The sequence below is a fragment of the Boleophthalmus pectinirostris genome, unplaced genomic scaffold (assembly GCF_026225935.1).
Source record: "Boleophthalmus pectinirostris isolate CB_2022bp ecotype Guang Dong unplaced genomic scaffold, ASM2622593v1 HiC_scaffold_3, whole genome shotgun sequence".
NCBI classification, from domain to species: Eukaryota; Metazoa; Chordata; class Actinopteri; order Gobiiformes; family Gobiidae; genus Boleophthalmus; species Boleophthalmus pectinirostris.
In genome coordinates, this window is record NW_026571299.1 from 22842682 (window position 1) to 22866973 (window position 24292).

Below are 24292 nucleotides of genomic sequence, written 5' to 3' on the forward strand. Positions count from 1 at the left end.
TCTAATGCTGCTTTCTCAACTGGTTCGCCTGGATTCAGCCTCACATTTTACTATGTGTAGTTTTATGTATTTTAGCATGTTAGTGTGTATGTGTGTGTGTGGGTTGTTTGGTTGTGTGGGGTCGGGCAGCTGTGGGGGTTGGGTTGGTGGGTGGATGGATGGAAATGTGGGATTGTTTTTAATCACTGTAAAGCACTTTGCGTTACATTTTTGTATGAAAGCGCTTTATAAATAAAGTTTGATTTGATTTAAAAACACTGTAAGGATATTGTTTGTGGGATTAGTGTCATATTCAGCCCTTGCAGGTTACAAAGTTTTATATGTTTCATGCTGCACATATTTCCCAAAGATCTTGTAACTGTTTTCACTGTCATATACAAATCTTTTAGGATTCAGATAAAACATGTTCAAATGGTGTATGATTTGTCTGTACCTTTTCCATATGAAGATGAATCTACATACAAATAACCAAACAAACAAACAAACTCCTTTTCACTTTTTAAATTTTCCCATGATTTTTTATTTAAAACTTGAACAATTATTTTTTGCAGTTTCAGTTTTTGATACAAACTGCCAGAATGATTTCCAACCAATTCACTACAGTTTAGAATCAATGCGATAACTGCTACGTTCAGCATAGTGAAAAACATACACAACTGAACAGACATTTAGGTCATTTCACAAAGTCCACGGAACACGAGTAAAAGAAGTCTGTGGTTTTGGCTTGAGCCCCGATACTGGAAAAGTTTCATATTTTATGACACTTCTTAGTCACATCCCGAACAAAGTTTTTTTTTTTTTCATAATTTGAAAGTTTGACATACAAAAAATACAATCAGACATAACATTATAACCATTTATAGATGGAGTTTTAGCTGCAATTCAGGATTAAATCAGGGCTAAAAAGTGCCTCTGATACTGATAAATACTGACCACTGCAATCTGGGAACCAAGACCGGACTAACCAAGCACTGAACTAGGGCTAAACCAGGACAAATCCAGAAATAAACCAAGTCTAACCCAGGACTACACCAGGTCTAAACCACCTCTTATACTTTCTTATCTTACAGGACTTCACTTTGAATGACTTTGTGTACAAATTGTACTACAAATAAACTTGCCTTGCCTTGACTAAGCTGGAACTAAACCAGATCTGAACCATGTCCGACCCAAGAGTAACCCAGGACTAAAAAGCGCTGCAGAATGGGAACCAAGACTAAAACCAGGTCTAAACCAGGTCTGCTCTGAGATTAAATCAGGGCTAAGTACACACTCAACCAGGTTTAAATCAGGACTAATCCAGAACTAAACCAAGACCAAACCTTAGATGGATACTGACCACTGCAGACTGGGAACCAAGACCAGACTCACCCAGGACTAACCCAGGACTAATCCAGCATTGAACCCGGTCTTAAGCAAGTCTAAACCACCTGTTATACTGGTTTACAGGACCACACGAGAACTAAACCAGGTCTGAGTCATGTCCAACCTGAGACTATCCCAGGACTGACCATGGACTATAAATAATGACTCCGGGCGACGTACACCCTCCAGTAGCTGCACTAAACCGGGACAAAACCAGGTTTAAACCAGGACTAAACCTAGACTAATCATGACCTTAACTAAGCCTAAACCAGGACTAACCCAGATCTAAACCAGGTTTTGAGCACCTCGGACAGATACTGACCACTTCAGACTGGGAACCAAGACTAAAACCAGGTCTAAACCAGGTCTGCCCTGAGATTAAGTCAGGACTAACTTCACACTGAACCAGGTTTAAATCTGGACTAATCCAGAACTAAACCAAGACCAAATCAGGTTTAAAGCACCTCTGATACATACTGACCACTGCAGACCAGGAACCAAGACCGGACTCACCCAGGACTAACCCAGGATTAATCCGGCATTGAACCCGGTCTTAAGCAAGTCTAAACCACTTGTTATACTGGTTTACAGGACCACACCAGAACTGAACCAGGTCTGAATCATGCCCAACCTGAGTCTAACCCAGGACTGACCATGGACTATAAATAATGACCACTCTGAGCAACGTATCCCCTCCAGTAGCTGCACTAAACCAGGACAAAACCAGGTTTAAACCAGGACTAAACCTAGGCTAATCATGAATTTAATTAACTAAGCCTAAACCAGGACTAACCCAGATCTAAACCAGGTCTTGAGCACCTCGGATAAAATACTGACCACTGCAGATTGAGAACCAAAACTAAAACAGGTTTAAATCAGGAAAAAAACAGGACTAAACCAGTACCAAACCAGGTTTAAATCATGACTAAACCACAACTAATCACAAACTTAACTAAGCCTAACCCAGGACTAACCCAGATCTAAACCAGGTCTTGAGCACCTGGGACAGATACTGACCACTGCAGACTGGGAACAAAGACTAAAATAGGTTTAAACCAGGAAAAATCCAGGACAAAACCAGGTTTAAATCACAACTAAACCTAAACTAATCATGAATTTAATTAACTAAGCCTAACTCAGGACTAACCAGGTCTTGAGCACCTCGGACGGAAACTGACCACTGCAGACTGGGAACCAAGACTTAAAACCAGAAATCCAGGACTAAACCAGTACCAAACCAGGTTTAAACCAAGTCTAACGCAGGTCTAACCAAGGACTACGTTAGGATTAACCGAATAAGTGCAATATTTGATATTTATTCCACACATTAAGAGTGTGTGTGTAATGAACTGGTCATAATGTTATGTCTGACTGCTGTAATATTGACACTGTAATTCAAATCAAATTGAATGGAATACAGTTTACAGATATCGATGGCATGCTCACTCATTCACTCACAAGTAATACTACAAATGTAACAAGATACCATGTAAAAAATCATATAAAATGGACATTAAAATATAAACATGAGGATACTGTTGGCATGGTAACCTTCATTGTCAGCAGGTTTAAGGTGCAAGCTTAGCTTTCTTTTTCTTTAGTGAACAAGTCCCCCGACATAAAATGCACCAAAAATACTAGTCCTAAACACTGTCCAATAGATAAACAAGAGTATAAAACATTTGGTAGATGAATAAATACATGTTAGATACCAGATCTGTCAAACTACATTCCTCCACGAACTCCTTCCACACAGAAGTATTCTACTTCTTAAATGCTGCCAGAAATGATTCAGATAAGAGTTTCATCAGAGCATGTGATCTCAACTGGTGGGTTAGGACCAAAATGGTAAATGTTTGGTAGTAAGTTGTAATTTCATGAGATATTTGAGTTAAAGTAGTAATTTCAGATGTGGGAATCACTGTTTATTAAAGATGGAACAAGATCTCGTGCCACAAGAACTCACAAGACAACATTTTTTTTATTATTCATTCCAAATTATGTCAAAATCTCGTCTTGTCTCGTTCTCATAGACTTGATCTTACGGTGTCATGTCTCATGAAAATTGTGTCTCATCCCACCCCTACTGTTTATGAATAAAATGCTAACTGCTTGTTGATAGAAGGTCCACCATCTGCTTGTTGAGATGTTTTACCTGCAATATTCCACAGTATGGGATTCATTTCTCTACCTCTTCTAAAAAACAAAAGGAAACCCCCAACCCCAAGATAAGCTATAGGTCAGATCTATGAGGAGGTGATTTTCAGTGGATGTTTGAGCAATAAAAATACGATTTAAATAAATGCAAGAAGGAACTTGTGGTTAATGGTTTTCTGTGGCAAAATGTCTGGAAATGTCACTCGTATTTTCCAGCAGCTTCATAAATCTGCCCCATCACCAAATCTGCAACCAACAAGCTCCACAAAGGATACACATTCTTCATGAACAATTTATCCAAAACTATCAAGAGAAGAAAGAAATGACGACGCATTAGTGAACTACTTCTGAGCAAAACTAACGCTATATTAATGAATAAAACATAAGTAACTTGTTCAGTCAGACTGATTCTAGAATTAAAATCCAAAATTGATTTCACAATATAGATATTAGCAAAGATTGAGAGATTTGTGCAGTTCATATGTATCTTTAGCAATGATTACATTTTTAATGTGATAGTGCAGCGTTGGCAGTGATGTGGTCGCTGTGTCGGACCGTTGTGGTGAAGAGGGAGCTGAGTCAAAAGGCAAAGCTCTTGATTTACTGTCAATCTTCGTTCCTGCCCTCACCTATAATCATGAGCTCTGGGTAATGACCAAAAGGACGAGATCGCAAATACAAGTGGCCAAAATGAGTTTCCTCTGCAGGGTGTCTGGGCACTCCCTTAGAGATAGGGTGAGGAGCTCAGTCACACGGGAGGAGCTCGGAGTAGAGCCGCTGCTCCTCCACGTGGAGAGGAGCCAGAAAGTCCAGACTCTTTAAAGTGGAGATGGTGCCCTCCTGTCCTCCTCATGCTCGGTCTGGGAATGTGTCACACTCAAGACTTCACACTATCCATTTGAGTTGGGTTTTGGGAAAATCAAGCAGAACTAAACCAAAACTAAACCACGACTAAACTAGGACTTAACCAGGACTAAACCCCAAGACTAAACAAGGACTAAATTATATGCAATCAAGGACTAAAGCAGGTCTTAAAACAGGACTAAACCAGAACTAAACTAGGATTAAAACAGTATTAAACATGGACTAAACCAGACCTAAACCAAGACTAAACCCCAAGACTTAACCAGGAATAAACAAGGATTAAACCAGGCCTAAACCAGGCCTAAACCAGAACTAAACAATGACTAAACAAGGACTAAACCAGGACTAAATTCGAAGACTAAACCAGGACTAAACTAGAACTAAACCAGAACTAAACCAGGACTAAACACCAAGACTAAACCAGGACTAAACTAGGAGCAAACAAGGACTAAACCAGGATTAAACCAGCACGAAACAATGACTTAACTAGGACTAAACCAGAACTAAACCCCAAGACTAAACCAAGACTAAACAAGGACTAAACTGGGTCTTAAAACAGGAATAAACCAGGATTAAACAAGGACTAAACTAGGATTAAAACAGTATTAAACATGGACTAAACCAGACCTAAACCAAGACTAAACCAGGACTAAACAAGGAATAAACAAGGACTAAACCAGATCTTAAACCAGGCCTAAACCACGACTAAACAAGGACTAAACCAGGTCTTAAAACAGGACTAAACCAGAACTAAACAATGACTAAACAAGGAGTAAACCAGGACTAAATCTGAACACTAAACCTGAAATGAGCCGCAGTGCACCTTTAAATATCCTGAAATGAAAAAAAAAAAAAAAAAAAAAAAAAAACAACAAAGAAGCAGTCTGCGTTAGATCATGTTTATTGTTGTGTGTATTCCCTCCATGCCGAGTATGGCTGCACATGATTGGCCGCTCGTGAGTGGCTGCACGTGATTGGCTGCTCGTGATTGGCTGTACGTGAGTGGCTGCTCATGGCTAGGCCGGGTACGCAGAAGCGATGTACTTCTTTCCGTTTCCGTAGGAGGAGTTGTCCCATGCGTACGTCTGGATCTGGACCTCCTTTCCTCCCAGACTCAGATAACATCTGCACGACACAGGAACACAAGGAATGAGTCACTAAACAAGACATCGAAACATTTTTTATAAAATTTACTATATTCTTTTTGGATTCCTCATCTTAAAAATGTATCAAGCAACACTTTAAATATATTCAAAGAGAGAAAAGGAGGTTCTGGACTAAGAGATCAGTTCAAAATTTTTAAAAGTAAAGTTGGACAAATGATTATGGCTATAAGCAGCGTTCAATGAATACATTCATTTTTCAGTGAACTTTGAACTGAACGCAACAAATCAATAATCAAGAACTTGAACGTGAATTTGTTCAAATTATGTGAGATGAACGACGTACGTCACAGTTGGGGTTCAATTAAACGTCGGAACCACAGCCGCGCATCAACACAGCTCCACCGGCAGCTCTAGCGGAACGTACAGGCTCTCGTGGTTCTTAGTGGAAAAGCCGATCAAACTGGGAGCATTTAGCCGCTTGTATTTACCTTCTGTACAGGTTGACCACAGCAAAGACAAGGATTTCAAAAGTAAATTTCAAAGCACTAATTAACAGTCTTTGTGGAGCTGGGCTCTTTCACACGATACAGAACTGCCCAGGGAGCACGATGTGCTGATGGTAAATGCACAAATACAACAATAGATCTATGCTCCCTGTATTTTGATGGGGATACGCGCCTACGCTTGCGTAGAGCATCAAAAAAATAGGATGGATCCTGTTTTCCGAAATCTATGCGCGCAGGACGCGCTGTTCCAAGCACATCTAGCGTGTGCAGAGGAACTGCCCTCATTCACTTTCCATGCATTCTTCAAATTACGAGTCCAAAGGTTGCAGTGACATTCCTGTCACAGAAAGAACACATGTAGTCGTGTCTTTAGTCCGACAGAAGCTGATGCATCAGTGCACAAGGAAAAAGTTGCTTTTTTCCAGCGTTTACAATTTATGCAAATTATCCATGTGGTTTTAAGTTTTGTTTCTGTAAAACATAAACAAATGTGTCATAGCTACACATTAAACACATGATAATGTCAAACGGGCTGATGTGACTCTAGAGTGTTTATGGTTGATATCTTGTAAAGTTGTTGTAAACTGGAAGTCAGTTTGAAAAATAAGTTCAGCCTTTCATTTACATATCTCACCTAAAAATAAAATGAACTGAACTTTGAACTAGTTCTAAATTAAAATTGTGAACTATGAACATGAACAGTTCACTTTGAACAAGTGTGAACTGAACTTTGAACTAGTTTACGAAAAGTGTGAACTTGCACAACACTGGCTATAAGTGGAGTACATTTATGGAATGGACTTGGAGATTTTGCGAAAACTGAGGCTCCTACCATGTACTGTATGTTACTTCAGTTCACACATGCTCAGTAAGACCTCTGTGGCAGAGTCCTGCACAGGTCCATTTTTGGAGACCCACACCCGCCCAGTACAGAACCACACCCACCCGTTAAACCCGTGATTTTATCAAAGTTAAACCCGCACCCGCCCAGACCCCTTAACATTCCACCGTTACCCACCCGTGCCTTTGATAAATCACACACAAATTAGAGAAACTTGGGAAAAGTGGGGATGGAGAACACAGCTTCATGGCAACCGGGAGGATGCACCATGAAACTTTCCTAAAGTCACTGGATGGATGGACAAAGTCTGGACTTCAATGATAACTGAAGTTGAGCTGAGTTGCTCAGAAGTGACACTGAGGATGAAGAATTAAGTGGATTTAATGATTTTAGTGATTTGGAATGAGATGGAGAGTTTGGTAAACTTATGTTGTGTTGTTTATGTTCTAGTTATCTGAAGAACTGTTTATATGTTATGTTAACACACCAGACGCCTAATCAGCCTGTCGTTCTTTATTCTATTGTTGTTACTATAACTTGTCTCTGATTTTATAAAATAATTTTTCCCAAAAAATTGAGACTTGTAGTCCGGTGCAACCTATATATGTTTTTTTCTTCTTCATTACACATTTTTTGGCTGGTGCGATTGGTACTACTCCAGAGCGACTTATAGTCTGACAAATGTGGTAAATCTAGATAAGTGTGTATGGTGCACTCACATTTTCCCAGGACGTGTGATGTAGCAGAGACTGTAGATTGCGAAGTCAAACTCAGGACTGCAGCCGATGATAGCAGAGCCCACCTGTTTATAGTAGCCGTCCCAGTTAAACTGCATGCCCAGCACGTCCGGGTACGAAAGCCACTGTGAGCAGAGAGAGACGGGATATGTGTCGAAATTAGAAGAAACCAGGACTTAAAGTGAGTATGATTTTATGATTCTCTCATTTTGACTTAAATTGGTGAGATAATACCTGCGATTTTAAATATAAACTTCAATTTTACACAAATCAAGAAGCAGTATGTGAAGAAAAACTGAAAAAATATATATGTTACAAATGATAGGAAGTTGTGGGAAATATAATGTGTCGATCATGCTGATTATGTGTTGATCATGCTTATTCACCCAATATCTTGTACCTTGGAGTGACAACAGGGTGAAAAACACATTTAACTATCTGTAGTTCTATAAAAGACATGTTTTTCTGTACTTGGAGATGCCACGAAGCAGAAAACTGATGTAAGTGAACCCCGTGGCATGTACCCACCCATGATAAAGTGTACTGGGTCAGCCTTATTGTTCATTTTCTTGCTGTATATGCTAAATTATGCTACCCCTCATTGTGAGGTGGGCAGAGGCATCGTTCTGGGGTGACAGCTGTACTTGGTAATCAAACTGAATCCCTCTCAATGGAAAATGCAGAAATAAAGTGGCCTGCTTTCTCGGACCCTTCCATCTTTTGTGCTTCTTTCTAGGACACACACTGAACCTTCCGAAAAACCCACAAAGTAGAGAGTTCTATTCCATATTAGTTCCATATTATGACATTACACTGAGAGAATTCTGTTCAAACACTTGGCACAATGTACACAAAAGAAACATTTTTTTCTGATAATTTAAAATTTTGTTCGACAAAATAAAAGAGTTCTCTTATATTTTTATTTGTCAGATCATAGCCTCTGTGCAGATTAAAGGAGTTTTGGCCTGTACTGTTCAGTATGGTGGTTAGGAAATGGGATCTGTAATTTTTTCCATCAGATTTTGAATTTTAAATGCCATTGAATTTCTCACTTTGAATTTTTTAACTCTAAAAAGACATGTTTGAATTATTTTGATTTTCAGTTGCTGAAATTTTAAGTGAACATATTCAAAGTGTTAAAAATTCTGTATTTAAAAACAAATAAACAAACAAAACACCGTTTCAATATTAAAACAAAAAAAGGAAGAGGTGTATCACCTGTTTTATTTCTGTCCCTCCTGTCAATGAGCAGTTCTTCTGAAATGTGCATTTTTCAGGGGAAGTTCACACCTTTTCTGAATACAATTATTTTGCTAGGAAAGACTTTTATGCTTAAGGCTTCAACAATATCAAATTTATGTCTAGAATACTTTAAAAACAGAATCCACAATCAGTACAAGCTAGAAAAACTATGGAAAATAACAAATTATTGGAGCATAAAAGGAAATGGAATATTTGCTCACTGGTGTTAGAGATATAATAATAAAAATCATCATTACTGTTACTGTTTACTTTTTGTGTTTTGTATTTTAAGATGGTTTGAGCCCTTTTGTTTGAGTTGCTTATACTTTTTACATTTTTTTTAAATTTATGTTTTTTATGTTCTTTTATGTTTTTTGTTTGTTTTGTTTTTCTTTATTATTATTATTATTATTATTATTATTATGGATCTGTATGAGTGGGTGTGTGGGGTGACCTCCTTGGGTTTGTCGATAATAAATAAATTAATTAATTAATTAAAAGAAAGAAAATAGTGCAATACAGAACCCTTTAAACTTACCCTTTAAACTGTTTCTATGTAGACGACAAACTATATTAAAGACAAACACTACGAGCTCAGATAAATCAGCTCCCTGTCCTGTGTACACGTCAGATCTGTGGAGACATGTAACCATACATATAAAATGTAACATGTAGCACTGACCGGCCCGTCGAAGCTGTGGCTGTAATAGTTGAGCTGTCCTTCTTTCTCCAGGAGGTAAAACTGGATCCAGTTATGAAAACCAGACACTTTTCCTTTTTTCACTTCACCTGAAACACACACACGCATCACTGTAAGAACTTGTACAAAAAAATCACACTAATACAAAGCATTTCCACAGTGCGGAAATCCAAAGAGCTTCACAGCATTTTTCATTCAGTACAATGTTATTATGTTTTTTTTTTGTTTGTTTTTTTTTTGTTTTTTTTTTATTAAAAGGGACAATGCATATTCATGAACATACAATTGTAAATACGCCAGAATTAGCACAAAGGCTACTTTTCATCTGTAGTCCCTGGCAGGTCAGAGAGATAGAGACATAAGACATAAGAACATAAAACGCGTCACAATAGACAAACACACAAGCATGACATACAACACTGACATTTACACAGGAGCATAACACTAGTGGTTACAGATCTGGTTTCTCTTAAGACATCGTTTCAGATTAGTTTTAATTGAACTGAATGTGCTAGAGTCTCTTATTGTAGCTGGGATGTTGTTCCAGATTTCTGTGCCCTTGACTGATAACACTTGTTGATTGAAAGTTGTGTGTCTATTCTACACTGAGGTAGACTGACGGTTACAAAGCTGCAGTATCCTGACTCCAACCAACACCAACAGTCACACACACTCATACATTCATACAGCTCAAGGTTATGTGGGTGAAGTGTCTTGATTTCAAAAATTAACCATCACAAAAATTTAAAGGGACAGTCCAGAATTTTGGACATAGGACCTCATTTCCTAGTGAGCCAGAGTGTTGGAGACACGTGGAGGCACTTTTTGAAATATTCCATCCAGTCCTTGTATTTGCAGAGGTCACAGGTGTTAGACTAGGGCATGTCAATGGTCATAGTTATTCTGCCACTAAAAACAGTCTTATCCACTCCACAAAACACCCGAAACAAATCTATTATTACACCAGACTGTCCATGTGAATGTCTGTGCTGATAGAATAATTTTAGAAGTAAAACTAACCTTGCATTTGAAGGATTTCTGTCTGAGCAGCAGCAGTGAGTTGTACTTCCTGATAGAAAGTTTGGAGAGGTGATATCACCGAGCACCTATCTTACTTTTTCAAAGTAAAATTCCGCTGCTGCTGAGAAAATAGCCCCTCAACATGTGATGATTCATGTGATACAAGGTTGGTTTTATTTCAAACATTATTCTATCAAAAGTGTCTCCACACGTCTCCAACACTCTGGATCACTAGGAAATGAGGCCATATGTCCAAAATTCCAAACTGTCCCTTTAAATTGCCACAGTGGTATGTATATGTATATGTGTGTATGTGTGCATTTATGTGTATATGTGTGTATGTTTGAGTGTTGTGTCCAAACCTGCAAAGATGTGCTCGAAGCCACAGGAGTCCTTGGCTCCGCTGCTGCGAGAGTAAAGTCCAAACCACATGTTCTTCAGGTCCTCAATGAACTCCTCCTCTGAAGAGTAGATGCCTGAAAAACACAAAGGGGGAGGGGTCTAAACTGTCATAAAAATGCCCTATTTGTGCATATCTCCATCACAGACTGGACTGTGAAAACACATAGCTGTTTTACAGAAAGAGACAGAGCAGGCTGTACTTTCTCAGAAGGCTGAAGTCCTTTAACATCTGCCAGAAGCTCCTGATCTTCTACTAGACACTCATCTGCAGTGTCCTCTTCAGTGCTGTGGTCTGCTGGAGAGGAAGCCTGAGGGAGAAGGATGCTGTGCATTTGGATAAGCTGCTGACGAAGGGGAAGAGGGGCCTAAACAAGCTCCAGTCCATCTTAGAGAACAAACAGCACCATCACCGGACAGGAGAGCACCTTTGGGGACAGGCTGTTGTTCCCGTCCTGCTCACACTCTGGAAGTCGTTTGTTCCACACACCATACGACTAGTCAATGCTTTACTATAATTTGTCTGTCTAAACTGTCAGTACATTCTGTATGAAGTTTTCAGGGTTGATGAGTTCAGCAGAGGGATTCTGATTTACTGCTATTGCAGTGAAATTCCCAACTTTTTTCCACAAACTGACACTTAAAACTATGATAAATACTGACCACAAACCAAGTCTGAATTAGAATACAATGAAAAGCTGTCCCATGCACTTAAAATTTGTTACCTTTACTATGGAGGAAACTGAAGAGCTCCCTGCCCACTGCGGTGTTGGACATGGTCTCTCTCACAAAGTGATCCTGCTCCTGAAGCTGCTGCTGGGTGAAGCTCTCCGTCTGCCCAGTCATCCTCCTGTAGTTATCCAGTAAGGCCAGCAGGGCGGCGTATGTGGGTCTGGAGAAGAGAGCGCCCTCGTCCACGTAACGGAACAGACTAGAAGAGAAACACATTTATGAAACTTTAAACATTATTTGACTCATTTAGGGTCATTGTGTCATTGACTGAGGATTTACAAAAAAATATTGCTCTGAATAAATGTCAAAAATCCAAGTAAAGCAGATAACAATGTGGGTCAAACATGACATCACAAATTATACATTTAGATTCAAATGGGCAATGAATGACTGTTTGAAAAAAAGGCCAATCCAGTATTATCCAAAAAAGGACAATAAATAAAGACAGATTACAATGTTTTTCTTCAAACAGGACACACTTAAAATGTTATTCTGACCTCCTGTCCTCCAGCCCCATGTTGTAGAAATTGTGCAGGATTTAGATTTTAAATTCAATAAACAGATCTGTGTCTGTGTTAACTGTGCCCCAAGATACAAGGAAAACATGTTCACTTTATATACAATTTTGACTTAGAACATGTGTAACACTGATTTATCCTTCATTACAAAAACACTGGATGGACAAGGTGTTTATGTTATAATTTGGTGTTTTGGTTCAAGGCGATTATCCAATCAGAAAATAGAATGACATGACTCTCTCAGTTTCAAAGCCGAAATCCAGTGTGTTTAAACCTAAAATACTTCTCTCTGATCTGAATGGTCATTCCCTAAACTCCTGCACTTACACCACTCCTGAGTCAGTGCTAGTGCAGCCTCTGCAGCTCAGGGAGGGAATTCTGGAGGTTCTGAGTCTGTCCTTACACTGAGAATGAGACACACTTGGATGTGTCTCTGTCTGCAGGTGAAGGATCTGGAGACACAGTCTCAGTTGTGATTGTAACACCTTTTAAAACAGTACGAGTACAGGGCACAGCTCCTTTAAACCACAGTGTGTTTGTGTCTCACGGTTTGGAAGGCGTGGTCGGTCTGAGCGCCCGTCTCGGAGTTGGAGATCAAGGTTTGAGGGTCGATGATGAGCTGAGATCCTGACGCTTTGTTTGAGTCCAGAGCATAAAGAGCCTCAGACACAGACTTAATTTCAGCGTCAGTGACAGAACTGCCCGATGCTCCACCTGTGAGAGACACACACTTTAAACTATTAAACCACCTGTGAGAGACACACACTTTAAACTATTAAACCACCTGTGAGAGACACACACTTTAAACTATTAAACCACCTGTGAGAGACACACACTTTAAACTATTACACCACCTGTATGAGAAACACATATTAAACTATTGTTCCACCTCAAAGCTCAAAATACTCTGTTCCACATTGTGATGTCATGTAGTGGTAGTTTTCAAGTTCAGCTCCTTTTACCTTTAGTTCATAGACAATTCCAGGGCTGAAATGATCCAGATGATTCTAATGAAGGTGTATGGAGTTTAAAAACACAGTGGAGCACTTCTTGTAATACCACATGACATCACAAGGTGGAACAGAGTGTTTTTTTTTTTTTTTCTATTATTAATTTCTACATTTTCCTTAGACTGACTGTGGACTCTTGAGGGGCTTCAGTTTCCTCTTGTGCTGCTTTGAGGAATTTTTCCCATTTGGAAAATATGACATTTTGTTTTAAACTGTTAATTGCTATGGCAACGGTCTTAATTTCTCCTCATTGTGAAATCCTGTATATTTCTCGGTGCACCTGTGTCTATTGGTTTTACACAGAATAAAGAAAGAGTGTGTTTTAATATCATTGTGGTATTGGAATCAGTATCAAAGTACTGAATCTATTTCTTAGTACTGAAATCAAGTTTGAAATGATGGTATAGTACAGTACTATGCTTTGTGTGTGCAGGCGTGAGTTGTACTTTTCTAGCTGCATACTTTTATTCCTAGTTAAGTAATATTTTGTGTGTGTAAAAGTGTAAAGTTAAAGCTTTATATTGACAATGTTAAGATAAATAACTAGGTTTAGCTGTTTTGTATAATCACCTCTGTAGTTCATGATTGTATCGAGGTCATGAGCTCTGATCACAGCTGTGACACTCGTAGATTTATGTCAAGACGAATGTAGGATATTCCAATCTATCTAATACCAAACTAACTAAATAGGACAAGAACTACTGATAGGGATGATGTCATGACTTGTTAGTCAGATAACACCCCGGTTAGAGTCTGACTGGACTGTGCAATGTGCCAAGAGGCCTGGCACTAACGAAGAGGCGCTAAGTCTAAGCTATGGAAGCCTCGCACGATAGTTTGTGTATAAAAGTCATTGTATAGGTGTAAAACATTGAGTCTGTGCATGGGAATGTCAGCACAGACTCCTTGTACAAGTACGACTTTCTAATATTGGAATAGTAATAATAATAATAATAGTGAGTTACACACATCGTTGTAGTCGGAGCAGCAGTTGTGTGTATGTGTGTGTGTGTGTGTGTGTGTGTGTTTAGTGACTTACACACATCGTTGTAGTCGGAGCAGCAGTTGTCGTACTGGCTGCACTTGGAGTTACAGTGACATTCATTCTGAGAGTTGTAGGCTTCACCACAGCGACTCTTACAGGAGAACGAGGCTGCAGAGAAACACACTCATGTCAGGTCCACACAGTCACATACAGCTCTGTGGCTGTCAAATATTTATAATGATTTACACTTAACACTTACTACTAACACTACACTACTACTAACTGTCACTGTACTGTGCTGCTGTTAAATGCTGCTCTAAAATGATCACTGCTGGTACTACAACCAGTACTACAAGAATAGAATTTGAATAGAATCTTCAAAAACAACATTCAAGCTTTCAGGACATTCAAAGTGGTTCACATTGCATTTTTTCCTCCCTTCGACACTCGGTAATGTAAAGTGACTACTGTAGCCATAGCTGCCCTGGGGCAGACTGACAGAGGGGACGTATCACCATCTGCAATTACAACCAATCCTCACACACACACACACACACACACGCACACACACTTTCATACACGGCAATGTGTGTGAACACACAACAGCAGCACAAGTGTTGACCAGGCCCCGCCCCCTGTTTCTTATAGATCGTTTCATTTTCAATTCAGTTCAACAAATCTTTGTCGAGGTCAGGGGTGGGCAAATATTTTTTTCCATGGGACCACATGAGAAACAAAATATTGTGGAGGCCAAAATGCTTAACTGAATTCTGCATCATATGAACTGTATTTTGTATTTTTTTTAATTTTTTTTTAATTAAAAAACAGTAAATATAATTTTTCTGACAAGCTGGTCACACTGAGAAGAGCTTATGTCATGACTAAACAATGAAAAAGTGAGGTTGTCTTACAAAAAAATGTCACCTCTAAAATAAAAGCAAGGCAGCTTTAGTCCAGGCATGAGGGAAAATGATAACATATGTTTATTTTAAAATTCCAAATGAGCCTAAACAGGCCTGTCAGAGTCAAACAAACAGCCATGTGGCCCTGGAGCTGCACAATAGCCAGGTCTGGTCTAGCCCAAAATCCACAGGACTTAACAAAATTGACTTAAACAAAAAGTTAATAGATCAAATAGAAATTGGAAAAAACTGCCTGTCTATCAGTGCTGGGTCTGTATAATGTGCTGATGTGAGCCCAGTTTTACACATTCAAACATGAACACTGAACGAGAGTCTTACATTTGCAGACTTCATTGTAGTCGAAGCAGCAGTCTCCAAACCTCTTACATGCCGTGTTACACTGACAGGTGAAGTCACTGTTCATGTCGTCGTCACAGCGCCCCATGCAGGAGTCCTTGGAATCTGTGACATCAACAGCTGGCGATCTGCACGAAAGGCCTCTCTCCTCTGCCCAACACTCTCTGTCAGCGGCACTTTCTGGTTAAATGTATAAAATAAATAAAGTCACTCTCTCTGTCTCATATCCCAGCCTTCTGAGTCCAGAGGACAGAGACGGGCTCGTCAGGTGGAGTTTGCTGTGTAACTGTAGATGCAGATTTGTTGATCTGGTTTATGGCTCATATCTCTGTCATACAGGACTTATCCACATGAAACAAACACTGGCACAAAGTCCAATGCCTTCTCTGTCTGTACAAATAACAGGGTTCCCATGGTCATGGAAATCCTAGAAAGTCATGGAAATTGAAAATGTAATTTTGGAAAAGTCATGAAATTTTGTAAATTCAATGAAAATGTTGGAAAAGTCATGGAATTTTAGTATCTCTTTCACACAGCACAGCGTTCTGTTCTCATGAGATTATTCTGATTATTTCTGAACATCTGTGCCTTTTGTTTAAAGAGACGACAATAAATGCACTGACAGTATTCTGAATGTTAAAAACTATAATCCTAAACCATAAGATGAGTGGAAAAAGTTAACATTTCATATTTAGTCCTAAAAGTTTAATAAATTCTACACATGTAGGTGCTGTAAAGTCATGGAAAATTCACTTTAGCTCATGAAAAGGTCATGGAAAAGAGTGAGAACCCTGAAATAAACTAAAGTGAAGTGATTTTAATTTTTATTTTTTTGTAATTATTAGTGTGATGTTATTGTTAATCACATGTCCATAGTTTTATATGCGTCCTATTAACTATTATTAATAAACTGGTCATTACTGTGTACACATTTAACATTAGTTATTAGGTTAGTTCTTGAATATATTTTTAACAGCTTCAACAAGTTACCTATTGAGTATAAATAGTGGGGAAAAAAAAAAAAATCATAATGATCATGTAAACACCAGTGTACACAGAGACTCGGGGCAAGGTGGGTGTCTTGCCCAAGGACACAACAAAATCATTCATCTGTGGGAAGCTCGAATGTCTGATTAGTGAACAAACGCTCTTACCAACTGAACTTCTGTCACCAGGTTTTCTCACATGTTACGTCACAATCGGAAGAAAAACATTTATAACAAATCAAGTGAAGATTACAATAACAGCAAGTGGGTATAAATACATTTTAAGCATGTGTGAAAAAAGCATGTTTTGCTTTACAGGTCAGGTCATGCCTCGGTCTTGCCCTGGATAGAGAAATTATTAGAATAAGGAGTGTCTAAGGCTACGTTCAGACTGCAGGGCTTAACGCTCAATTCCGATTTTTTTGTGAAATCCGATGTTTTTGCGAGGTCGTTCACATTTCCAATTAAATACGACTTGTATTCGATCCCCTGTGTGAACAGTAAATGGCCCAAAGTGTCCCGCATGCGCACTGGAGGACATGATGATGTTAACCGCAGCGAGCGTGCTCTGTGTTTACGGAAGTTGTTCAAACATGGACGCGAGCATTGAGCACCTGGAGATTTTAAAGTTCCTCTCGTACCAGAGCCAGAACATGAACAACTTAGTTGTTTTAAGGAGGAGATTGAGAAGGAGAAGGACGAGGTTTTTTGGCTGAGGCGTTTTGTAGGACAGCGGCAGCGACGTCCGTTGAAAGGAACGTGTGGATGCGGAGACAGAGCCAAGAGTGGTGAGTGGTGATGTGCTTAGCTTCAGTGACACGGAGTTCATTAACAATTTTCGCCTACTTCAGCGCAGAATAGTGACGTTTGTGGCTTGTTGATAACGTGTAGGTCGAAATAATGCGCTTTGGCCGTTCACACTGAAGTCACATGTCAAAAGATCGGATATGTATCGGTTTCAGGACCACATATCCAAGTGGCCTGAGTCGCATTTGAAAAAATCGGATGTGTCATTACAAGATCAAATACAGGTCACATAGAAGCCAAAAAATCGTATTTGAGTCATTTCATGCTGCAGTCTGAACGCAGCCTAACTGACGTTTTCAATTAATTTGAATCACACTACATTGGGGTAGGCAAACTTTTTGGCTTAGGGGCCACAAAGGTTCTAAAATTTGACAGAAGGGCCGGACCAGGAGCAGATGGATGGAGTGGAGAGAAAAAAATATCATGGGTATGTAGAAAACCTGTGCTTGAATTTCAATTGAAAGTCATTACAAAGCATTATAACTAAATATCTGACTTCCTAAAACAATGAAAATTTAATAAAAAAAACAAAAAACACTTTTTATTATTATTATTATTATTAACATTATTATTATTAGGCCCGAGCGCCATGGGTGGCGTAGAGCCTATTGTTATTGTTCAGTAGTTCGAAGCACTCTCCCCTTTCCAAACACACACTGACATTCACATGTCAGTGACTGGTGCCCACTGACATGGCACAGTGGCATTGCCCATGGCCGCGACAGTGGCCTAATTATTATTGTTCACCCCAAAACGTAGGTGCACAATGTCAAGTGCGCCTGCGAAAACAGAGCGCAAAGCGCTCTTCTCTTATCAAACACTCAAACACTTCAGTTCTGGTCAGATGCTGGTGGACACTTCCTTATATCTGTCTGCAGGAGGAGCTAACTACACTGAAACTAACACACACACTTGTTTACAGTTTCTGTTAGTTAGTTCGGCCTATTGACGTGTACAGGGTGTGGGGTCTAATTAGCACTCCTATTAGCTAATTAGACCCCACACCCTGCACAGGTTAATAGGCCGAACTAACTAACAGAAACTGTAAACAAGTAGGTGTGTTAGTTTCAGAGTAGTTAGTTATCTCCTCCCTGCAGATATAAGGAAGTGTCCACCAGCGTCTCACCAGAACTGAAGAAGCAGCTTGGATGAGCTGCAAAACGTCTTCAACCCAACTAACTTTTGTCCAGTCGACAAACTGAATTTTCTCCTCATATATTTATTATTATTATTACTAACAGTTTCTATTTTAAAGCACTGAAAGTTCTGTTCTCCCTCAGGTTATTATCATCATCACTCTCCTCCTGACTGTCTTTATTTCAAAAATGGTAGAAGATGCAGATCTACTTCTATTCAATGTGCGTCCGCAGTGCTAAAACTCAACAGCGACCAATGCAAGACCAATGTCTGCGAGCAACGTGTTATATTTGATCTGGTGCGCATTGTTTATAATGAGTGCGTGTACATGCACATCAGTATCTCGGGTACGATCGGGTTTTTTGAGTCATGGTGCATGTATACACACTATACCGGTTACAAGAATGTAAAGATGAGTGCGAATTCGTCCAAAAGACAAATACTTCCGAAATATTTTCTGGGCGCCATCTAGTTGTAGCCGTCGCCATACTTTTTTAACCTACCTCCCTAAACTGGAATTTCCAGTAACCAAAATACACAACTACAACACACCCTGATCGAGCCTGGACCCAATGGAATGTTAATAAGCCCGTCCACACCCCTACTCAAAAACACGGTCCATCACGTCCATCACGTATTACAATACTCTGTATGTTAAGACTTCGTAATAGGTCATCTATAAGCTTTTCAACTTTGGTTTTAATATATTTAAACCAGATACAGTGGAGCCTTATGTCTTGAACACTTCTGCCTCACTCATGGTCCGAAGACACTTAGCTAGTCCGAAAGAACACTTTCCCATAAAGCAGTGCGGCCAATATAATACGCCGCACCTCAATGTATATATAGTGGGTCATCTACTGGAAAACGCCGGAAATGCAGGAAAAATAAAACATTAACAAGGTTATTATTATAATTTATTCAAGTTCAACGGGTCGGATTAAAAGGTTTAAAGGGCCGCATACAGCCCTCGGGCCATAGTTTGCCCACCCTGCACTACATCATAACAGAAGTAACTACACAAGAAATGGCCAAATAATCCATTGTAATGTTTTGGGTTTTTTTTTTATTACATGAAATTATATTTAAAAATCAAATCTCCATTCTCCAGTTTAGAATATTATCCTATAATGTTGTGAATGTCATCTTAAAGCAGCAATTAAAACCACTGTTTTCTATATAGATTTGAGAATTATGAAAAATTATGACCATTGCCGTGACGATCAACAATTTAAAAGAGAAATATTAGATTTTTTAAAATATAAAAAGTCATAAAAATCATATAAGAAGAAGAGAACAAAAAGAAGAAAGCCCATGAACTGACTTTTCAATGGAATATGTAAAGTCAGAGCATTTCTATTTAAACTATGATATTAAAAACATGATTCTTTTTGCATTAAATCAAAATAATAACGGACTTACTTCTGTAGCCCTGACTGAAGAGAGCCACCCAAAATACCAGAGCAAGGATGAACTTCATGATTGTGTCCCAGTGGAGTAAAAGTGAAACAGAATATTTTAAAAGTACTGCATTTTATAGTAGTGTGGGTGGACCTGTGTCTACTGAGCATGCTCACAACTTCCACTACTTACAGGCATAAGAATCAAAACACTGCCCAAAAATGAAATAAACCAAAGAGATACAAGTCAATTTAACATTTTAGAATAAACTGGCATTTTGTTTTCTGAAAATGTAAAGATTGTGTTGATTTTTAATGATGGACTGAGGTCTTATGTGACAAACAGGACTGTTCACACTGCTCATGTCAGTGGGAACGTGGACACCTGTTACCTGCACTCTTATTATTATTATTATATTATTTTGTGTTTAAACCCTGGGAGTTTAAACACAAAATAATCACATTTGGATAGAAGTCATTTTCATCACAGATAAAACAAATACATCTTTAAAGAGCTGTTGTGTGTGTGTCATGATTTGCACGTGATTTTAGGATACAAAACTGAAACACTGAAAGAATCCAGTGTGAATTATTGTTACAGAAATAGAATCTATTGTTGCTTTATACAGAAATGTTTCCTCCAGGAGTTTAATAGACATGAAGACGACATTTCACTTCTGTAACAGTTCAGAGGCAAGGTGCTTAAGCTGGTGAGAAACCACACAAAACTAGAACCTGTTCCACACAATGTACTTCACAACTGACTTTCTGACAGTAACTACAAAATAAAGGATTACTGTAATCAAACTGCTTTAGAAACTAGTTACAATAGAAAAGTGAGTAATTAGATTACACTCGTCACTTTGACTTTTTCCCCGTTAAAACATGTGCAATCTATACTGCCCTCCAAAAGGAAAAAGGCAGTAACTACAGTTTTGTCCCACAGGGTGCAGGGGAGAGGCACAGTAACTGAAAAGATGTTAGAAACTGAGCGTAGAACAAAAACGGGAGTGAGGAGGTGTCCAAAAAGAAACAATATTATATAAAAATATACTTAAAAACTGTTGTACAATTCAAATAACTGACTAATACAACAATAAGTAATAATAATTACAATAAATAAATAAATAAACTGGTCAAGGTCACCTAAGGTTCCAAACACTTTTGGCCAAGGTGCATTTACACAGCACATGCATGACAAATACCACAGCTCTCTGAGGCTCTCCTGTCTGTCAAAATCAGTGGTTAATACAAAAAATAAACCAAGGTGAGTTAAGGTCATTGCAGTGGAGGAGCCGCTGGGCGCTGGTCTGGAGGCTCCAGGATTTTATCTCCAACTGATCACAGGCTGATCAGGGGCGGCTCATCCTCTGGTGGGTGGATCTGGATGAACAGGACAGTAGGACGTAGTCCATAACATGTATATTTTGTCCAAATTGAGTTAAGACCAAAAAACATCTGTTTTATTTGGTGACAAGGTTTTATGGCTCAACTCTGTTTTGTTTTTGAGAACTCTGCGTGTGACATTTGCACTTTCTTGAGTGATTCAAAGGAAAAGTGCATCTGCAGCGACAGATGTTGTAACATCTGACATATTCAAACTTTTATTTGGCAAATCATTTATTGACATATTGTACAACGTCAGCATCACTGCTTCCTGTCCAAGTGGGATCTAGAGGTTTTTGCTGAGTGCTAAAATGAATCAATATTTAAAGATGAGGCAGTGAACTGGAGCTGTGGGAAGTCGTTTTAAATAAAGGGATGACCACAGTAGACTCCAGTCCTGTGGGAAAACTCCAGTCTGTAGAGAGAGACTGAATAAATTACAGATGGGGGCTGCTAGGATTCTGTGCTACTGTTTTTAGAAAACACTTGAGCCTCTGGGTACGTACAGTCAGTGAGAGTGAAGTTTCAAAATCTCTACCTCTCCTTAAAGGTTTGCCCCAGGATCTATTCTTGCTCCATCCTGTTGAATATCTATGTTAACAATATCACACAAGTCAGAGAACAATGTCATATACATTTATAAACAGATGACACTATATCCTTTATGCACACAGTACTTGTCTTAACACTACACTACAAATTGCTGTAGTTTCTACAGTAATTTTTACAACTGCTTCTTGTTTTCACAAATTACATGTCACAACTGTAGATTGCAATGCATTGTGGGACAAAAAATTACTACAGTTAGTAAGAACGTTTTCTACAACAGCCTGTTGTAAATTAAATTTTGTTTGTTCTTTACTGTAGATGGGATGATATTACATGTAAATGTTGTACTTTCAAATGTTTCTACACCGCACACACTCAGTTAAGAAGAGCAGAGACAATGAGGAGCTCATCGGGATAATGCACTGGTCCATTCACTCCACAAGAGTAAGTAACCTGTTTTTGTTTGTTTGTTTTTAGGTCATTGCACTTAGGCATAAACGTAGCCTATTAAAGGTTGTATGGAGGATTTTTTTTGTTTCAAATTGTCAATGATAGCATTATAGAAATGCAGTAGCCTTGTAATTATGATGACCAAAAAAAAGAGAATAAAAATTCATCAACTCTGGACGTGGTGGGGCCAGCTAAACATTTGCCAATAGATAACGACACTGCCTCGTTATCTGTTAGTTGATAGGCTGTCAATCAAACTCCTTACGTTTCTAGCGTAACTGACTTGCCTGCGCGCTGCCATTACATGGTTTACGTACGCCTGTCACGCAGTCCACAGACGCAAGCCGCACAGACGCTGTTTACTCCACCAACGCAACAGTTCTTAGCGTTTTTTTTTTAACCTATATCTTCCTCGCAGTTCGCACAAAGTTTGTTGCAATGGCAGACAAGAATCCAGGAGCAGTTAGCCGCAAAAGAAAGTCCGTTTTTGAGGTCGCTGAAAGAAGAAGACAAGGGGAAAAGCAGCGAAGCCAAACTAAGGGGATTCTTGGAGATTCATTCCAGCGATGGCGCAACTGAAGCAGACGCAGGGTCTAAAGACTGACGCACTGGTCGCCAAATTACTCCTGGACAGGTCACTTCTGCTTATTATGAAAACGTACTTTATTTCCAAGAGCTAGACAAATGTTTTTCAGGACACGAATGCGATATCTATGTCTGAAAACATAATTTTCAAGGCAAAGAAAGAGTCCGCTTTCTGCTGCGTGTTGTAGCTAGTTCATTCGCACTGAATCTCCGCGCACTCTTCTCTGCACCCCTTTCCTGCTCCTGTCCCCGCTGCCCGTTCCGCTCTTCCCCCTGCTCCTCACTTCTCCGGGCACGGAATCTCCGCGCACCTCCCTCTCCCCTCTCCTCTCTCCTCTCCCTGCTCCTCACTTCTCGTCCGCGCACAAAATATCCGCACACCCCCTCCCCCCGCTCCTCACTTCTCCGCCTTGCCTAACCAACACTGTAGTTAGTTGTTTACAAGTCATGTGCAGCTCACCGGCTGTAAACAAACCTGTTTCTGGAGGCGTTTCTACGTAGGGAGCTGTAGGGGAGGGAGGGGGGTTTCACGCATGCGCAACATTTGAAAAAGGACAAACAGTCGCTGGATTTCTCGTTCCTTGGAAAATCCTCTATACAACCTTTAAACATAACTGATGTTATGTTATTGATGCTGATATCTGTGGTCACACATGCGCATTTAGACCATGAATCTATTAAAATAACCGGTATAGGCTCGTTTACATGAGCACGTGAGGGAAATGCCCGACTCCCTCGAGCCCGGTGCTGCTCATCTTCGAGCTGCTGCTGCGCGCGAGGCACCGCGGTGTCGGTGATCCGAGCTGAGCCGGACGGAGCCGGGTCCAGACGGGACTGCGCCGCGGTCACACTGCGACACTTGAACACTCCGGTAGAGCGGGTGTTGCGCTCACGAGAGGCAGCGGTGAACCGAGGAGAGCGCGGAATGATAAAACAGTGTGCTGGAAACAACACAGACACCGGCTGAGGTGTCGAAAAACTCCGGGAGAACTGGAGTTTGTGGCACATATTCGTACTAGAGCCAGTGGTTGTCAGAGGTGATCGTGGGCTGAGCCGCTGTTTTACATGTGAACAGTGAATGCTGGCCGGTGTCGGCAGCAAGGTGGGGCATTTGAGGGCCGTGCCCCCCCTAGCGGACACTGGTGCCCCACCCCCCAGCACAGGCCATTATTATGACTATTTTAAAATGATTTTGATTGGCGCAGTTCACTTCGGGCTGAGGGCACAAACTTTACTGTGACATCAATGACATCACAGTCTCTGTTTATTTAGTGTAGTGTGATTGGACAACTGTTCTGTCACTCACGTCACGTCACGTCAACCTGCTGCGTCAACTCGTAGCAGCTTCACGATTAGCGGCAGCTAGCTACTTTAGCCTAAAAGGCTGTATAGAGGATTTTTTTAAGGGAAGTGAAATACAGCGACAGTCCTTTTTCAAATGTTGTGCATGAGTGACACCACCTGAAGAGGCGGGAGGAGATATAGAAATATCTCATCCCGTCTCTTTACTCTAGAAATCACGCTTGTTTACATCCAGTACGCGTTCAGAAT

The 24292-nt window shown here is 39.8% G+C and overlaps 1 protein-coding gene across 1 annotated transcript; it reads right to left on the reverse strand.

Annotated features, from left to right (window-relative positions):
* Positions 1-5299: 5299 nt before the first annotated feature.
* endou (endonuclease, polyU-specific) lies at positions 5300-23749 on the reverse strand. Its single transcript, XM_055160315.1, has 9 exons — positions 23447-23749; positions 15424-15538; positions 14237-14350; positions 12745-12901; positions 11663-11877; positions 10901-11014; positions 9501-9607; positions 7559-7701; positions 5300-5511 (listed from the first exon to the last, which is right to left on the reverse strand). Exons 1-9 carry the CDS (start codon positions 23747-23749, stop codon positions 5403-5405), a joined length of 1377 nt encoding a protein of 458 aa, XP_055016290.1. The 3' UTR covers positions 5300-5402.
* Between the last annotated feature and the right edge of the window lie 543 nt (positions 23750-24292).

What these genes read in the sequence shown, in the direction of transcription:
- endou (XM_055160315.1), bottom strand. Translation starts at nt 23,749, where the DNA reads ATGTGCCACAAACTCCAGTTCTCCCGGAGTTTTTCGACACCTCAGCCG. An exon ending in CTACAATGAAGTCTGCAAAT is followed by an intron (nt 14,351 to 15,423) that starts GTAAGACTCTCG and finishes GTTTCTCTGCAG; the next exon opens with CCTCGTTCTCCTGTAAGAGT. An exon ending in GCCACAGCTTCGACGGGCCG is followed by an intron (nt 7,702 to 9,500) that starts GTCAGTGCTACA and finishes CTCTGCTCACAG; the next exon opens with TGGCTTTCGTACCCGGACGT.